General features: G+C 52.5%; 1 protein-coding gene across 5 annotated transcripts; it reads right to left on the bottom strand.

Moving 5' to 3' along the window:
* Positions 1-47: 47 nt before the first annotated feature.
* LOC102376359 (probable E3 ubiquitin-protein ligase RNF183) lies at positions 48-3,615 on the bottom strand. Of its 5 annotated transcripts, none has more exons than XM_006022655.3 (2): positions 3,551-3,615; positions 48-1,679 (listed from the first exon to the last, which is right to left on the bottom strand). In XM_006022655.3, exon 2 carries the CDS (start codon positions 1,585-1,587, stop codon positions 1,018-1,020), a length of 570 nt encoding a protein of 189 aa, XP_006022717.1. In that variant the 5' UTR covers positions 1,588-1,679; positions 3,551-3,615; the 3' UTR covers positions 48-1,017. The 5 variants fall into 5 exon arrangements, with proteins under 5 accessions (XP_006022717.1, XP_006022715.1, XP_006022718.1 ...); XM_006022653.3 differs by lacking the exon at positions 3,551-3,615 and adding an exon at positions 2,633-2,978; XM_006022656.3 differs by lacking the exon at positions 3,551-3,615 and adding an exon at positions 2,749-2,978.
* Between the last annotated feature and the right edge of the window lie 1,456 nt (positions 3,616-5,071).

Raw genomic sequence — 5,071 nt, 5'->3', positions numbered from 1 at the left:
CAGTGAGAGCAGAGGAGGAGCTGAACCCTGCCTGAGGCATCAAATGTGTTTGATATTATTCAGTAGCACCCAGAAGTGCAGCAATTAGCACAATAGGGTCGTTTCAGGGTCTTTGCTGCAAGTAGGAGATCTGATTATACAGCTGGTAGAAATAGCTCAGGCACTGCCTCTACCTCCCCCCACCCCCTCCAGGATGTTTGCCACAATAGATGGTGTCAGCCTGTAGAGTAAATCAGTCATCCCACACAAAGGCCCCATGGGATCTGCCACTGGGGACCTAATGATTTGAATCCCACTCGAGCAGTGGTTCTGCTCAAGACATCCCTTGCTAGATTCAAGATCCCCTCAGAAAATGCCATCTCTTAGTTTTCTCTTGATTTTAGCTTACAGAAAAATATTAGAGCAATTCTTCTGTTGCAAGGAACTCAGAAAGACCACAACGTCAGGATGTTTTTAACACTATGGATTCCTATTTGAAATCTCTGTTTTTATCATCTGAATCATGTTTGCATACCTATCAGCGCTAACATTATCTGGCACCTAGTGACATCCTTGAAAGAATCTCAAGGCACCCTGGTTGAGAATCACTGCACTAGAGCCTCTGGAAATCTTCATTGTGCATTAAAGAGCTGGTTCTTTCCTCCTTGGCTGATGTTCTCTTCTCATGGTCTTAGCCATCCATTGTTAAGTTTGTTACTCCTTGTGACTGGAAGCAGGTGAAGAGCAGGTGTTAAACATGAGCCAGCCACAGGGACTATTCCAGCAACCACCTCTGTCCCCACTATGGTGCTTTCTGCACATAGTACCTGGAAAGCTCTGCCAGGGCCTCGCCATGTAGCTCATGACTGGAGTTATCACAGAAAAGGAATCAGGTAAAGCCCATTAGCCAGAGCCTGTCAGGATGATGCTGGAGAGGGTAGACAGCTTCCTCTGCCCATAGCTGATGCCTAGCAGCAGAGGTCTTCTGTAGTCAGCGAGCAGATATCTGGGTTCCAGGACCCATTGCTTGGCAAGTCCTCAGCCCACACCCCACAGAAACTGCTTTGTCCAGAAGATGGAGAAGATGAGCAGCAGCATCACGCTGAGGATGATGGCCATCACATAGGCAAAGATGCGGAACTGGGGGTTACGGAGACGCTCCCGCAGTGTGGATTGGCTAGGGAGAGGGGTTGGTCTAGGGGAAGCCTGGGAGTTACCCACCCTGGTCCCCAGTCCTGGCTCTGTCCCCAGGTTGAGGGTGTACACGCGGGGCTGGCGCAGGAAGTAGCGTGACTTCCGTTCATCCTTCAGGCACAGCTGCCTCCCCTCTAGGATGATGTGGTTGGGCTCCAGCCTGAGCAACCGCAGGACAGCAGCATTGGTGGGCAGTTCGGTGACAGGCTGGTCGGAGGGCAACACTGTGGGGTGGCGGCACAGTGGGCATTGTAGCCGGTTCCGGATAGGGGACACCAGGCTTAGATGTGCTAGGCACTCGATGCAGAAGGAGTGGTGGCATTGCAGCAGCTTCGGGGTGCGGAAGGTGTTGTTGTAGGGGTTCCAGCACACCGGGCAGTCTGCCTCCGGCTCATGGCTCAGCCCTTCGGCCATGGTCTCAGTGGGGCAATGTGATGCCCTGCTCTGGGGCTGTAGCAAGTCCCATTTGGTGAAGGGACTGCAGGGAAGATGATTCCACCAGCTGCCTGGAACAACACAAAAAAGCCAGTGAACAGTGCACCCCAGGGAGCTGCACTTGAGCCCACTCCAAGCCCAAAGCAGGATCCATGGCTATCCTGCATGGCAACGGGACCAGGGGTTCACTGATGTGACTGGTGCTGATTATCACAACGCTTTACCAAAGAATAACTGCCACATGGTCTCTGGGGTGGAGAGGTGGGGGGGGTCGAGTGCAGGAATAGAAAATCTCTGCTAGTCACATGCTAATGCTCCCAGCAGCAGAGCCCCAGGAGAGAGCAAGCAGCCCTCAGCTAGGCCACACAGGGCTGAACATTAAAAGCAGGCTCATAACTGGATTGTAAACTTAACAGCAGAGACACACTGCATTTGCTCTGTTTTGATGACAGAAGTCCCACAAAGAGGCAGAAGCAAAAGCCCCTAGTTATGCCATTGTATCACAGCTTCCCCCTGGCTCCCACAAGAAACTCAAGCATGTGACAAGCACAACTGCTCAGCTGATTGTGAACTTGGTGGCCAGCTGTCCATGGACCTTAAAGCTGGCTCTGATACAACCTGCCCACAACCTACAAACACAGTCACTATTGCAGGATCAGATACTTGGGAAGAGGTTCAGAGCAAGAGATTACCAGACTGGGGAGTTCCCTTAACAAATGCTGCCTGATTCCCTCTATCCAAGTGTGTTGCTTTGGAAGCATTCAGAGGGAGGGTCCGAAAAGGACTCGGCTCCAGGTGACAGCACAGAGGGAAGAACAGCCCCAGTAAGCGGGGGTCTGCTGGACTGCCATGCCACAGTAGACTTGGGGTGTGACTGTGCCCACCTTTCCACCCCCCAGCCAGCTGCAGCCCGCGTCCCTGCCTCTGAAAGAACAAAGAGCGATACTCCATGCCTGGCTGGGACAAACTGGGAGCAGGGAGCTCCCAGCTGCCTGGGAAAGGAAGGGCTGTGGAGAAGACTTACTTTCCTGATGGGGCTCTGGTGTTAAAGGCAAATGCTGTCAGCCTCGCAATCCCCTCAAGGGCCAGATGATGTAGCAGGGCTGGTCGCCTGCCCCACGGGAAGGCTAGAAAGCAAACCTTGCACAATGCTCCTTGGCCTTCCTGCTTCTTTCCCTTCTGCCTCTTCCTCCTCCTCCTCCCTCGCTGTCTGTTGCAGACAGACACCATTACTCAGCGCCGGGCAGGACCAGAGTTCACCTTGACAAACAGGTTCCTAATGGCCACACCAGAGCTGAGCACGCAGGAGACAGCACGTCCATGAGTGAAGCAGCCCTGAGAAGCTGCGCCGGGGAGGGGCTCCCTGCCTGTCTTGGGGACAGTGCCCTCCCCCTGGGCAACTGCAGCTGATTTCCCTGGGAGCGGCAGACGGGTGTTGTTTACTGAAGCATCAGACACCTGAGAGAGGAGCGGGTGGGGGAAGGTAGATGAACCCTACCCCAGCTAATGAGGCAGAGTAGACCATGTTCATCAGCTTCCCCAACTCCTGGCAGCCCCTGGGGAGACAGTAGGTTGTGGAAAGCTGACAGGCTGTTAAAGCATGAGAAGAAACAGGCTGACTGGTCAGCCATGACTGAACGCTGTTCCTTCCTTAGGGACACTGAGCCCCCCGTGTAAAAGGAAGCTGGTTTTGACTGGATAGGTGTCCAGCTCACAGAGAGCCACCATGAATGGATACCTCCACAGAGAAGAGAGGCAGGGACGGAGCCATCTAGGCCACAAGGACAAAACACCCTCCTGTCCCCAGGGCCAGGCAAAGTCTCACCTATGCCACAGCACTGACCAGCCCCACTGCTGCCCATCTTTCTCCTTTTCTGTGGCTCAGTAGAGGCCCGTCAGGCTCAGTGGCAAGACAGCGGCTGGGGAAGTCTCCTCAGCTTACCCTGTGATGCTGGGCAGGGCACGGGACACACAGAAGCTGCCCATTTTCACCCCTGGACTCAGCTGGGGCAACATCCGAGTGACACACTGGTCTGTACATCTGGCATAAGTTCTCTGCCCTTCACCCCCGCCCCGTAGTTGAGCACCGCAGGGGGTATCTGTCTTTGCAGGCTTGCCAGGCCTGTCTTCAAACACTACCATGCAGAAGCACAGTATCAAGGGCATAAGAGCATATCCCAGTGCAAGGAAGGTTGGGGAAAATAGCAAGAGTCCTGCCTGGTTAGACAGTGAGCTCTTTAATGACTTAGGATTTAAAAAAATGAAGACTCAACCATATTTCTAAGGATGAACATGAGAGTTCAATACTTGTATAGGGTAGCGTTGTGGGACCTTTGGCTGTTTTAGAGCCCCCTCTCCTCCCAGAAGAGGTGGGTGCCAACTTCTCTGCCCTGCTCCTTCCAGTCCTATCCTTCCACTACACCCGTCAGGTTGCAGGGAAATCCTGACAGGAACAGAAGATGGGGACACCCCCTCATCTCCAGGTGCCACAGGGCTGTGATACCCCATGCAGGTCCACCAGGTGCAGCACTCATACTGTGAGTAGATGGATGTTGTAGTGCAGGGCTGCAGCCCCTGGGGATGATAGAAGAGCAAAAAGGCTCTTTCCACATAGGTGGGTCTCATCTTTCTGGATCTGGCCCAGGCCAGGTTTCTTATCCATCTGTCTGCTTGTTTCCAGCTCCAGAGGGTCTGTTCTCACCTGACCTCCATGCCTGATACAATCCTAGTGGGAGCCCTGGAAGCACATCCATCCAAACAAGAGGTAAGCTCCTAAGCACTCCTGCTCCTATCACTTAATGACAGAGCCTGCCTGACTTTGCAGTCCCCCAACAAATCCTCTCTTCCAGGACAAGGTTCCTTGGGTGAATCTGATATCTTTTATTAGACCAACCCAAATAGTTGGAAAATAATTATTAAGCAAGCTTTCGGGTTCAAAAAACCCTTCATCAGGCTAAGGAAGTTTCTGCAGGTGGTGTGTGCTCTTCCTGGACGGAATGAAAAGTAAAGAAGCCAGCGGTTGGGCTGGGCTGGGGAGTCAGTTGCCAGGCAGATTATAATGTATCAAAAATCCAATGTCTATGTTTAGTCCATGATCTCTAGTATCCAGGAGGTTGATGAAGTGGAGCTCATAGGCTCGTCTCTGGGAAGTGTTGTGTAAGTTTCCCTTGAGGATCAGGACTGAGAGATTGGAGAGAGAGTGGTTTTCTTGTGAGAAATGTGCCCCCACAGGTATTTGGGTATTTCTGTCTTTGATAGATGTCCGGTGTGCGTTCATTCTGGTGCGCAGTTGTTGTTTGGTCTCTCCTATGTATTTTCCATCAGGGCATTTGGTGCATTGGATGAGGTATATCACATTTCTGGAGGTGCAGCTGTAAGATCCTGGGATGCTGATGGCTCTGTTGTGGGGTGTAGTAATAGTGGGGGTGGTGGAGATGTGTTGGCAGGTTTTGCATTTCTTGTC

Source organism: Alligator sinensis, unplaced genomic scaffold, assembly GCF_000455745.1.
Source record: "Alligator sinensis unplaced genomic scaffold, ASM45574v1 scaffold235_1, whole genome shotgun sequence".
Classification (NCBI taxonomy): Eukaryota; Metazoa; Chordata; order Crocodylia; family Alligatoridae; genus Alligator; species Alligator sinensis.
This window is presented reverse-complemented; position numbering and strand designations above follow the sequence as displayed.

Coding starts and splice junctions, on each gene's coding strand:
- LOC102376359 (XM_006022652.3), bottom strand. CDS start 2,559: ATGGAGTATCGCTCTTTGTTCTTTCAGAGGCAGGGACGCGGGCTGCAG. Junction 1,680..2,492: donor GCTGGCTGGGGGGTGGAAAG/GTGGGCACAGTC, acceptor GTGTTGTTCCAG/GCAGCTGGTGGAATCATCTT.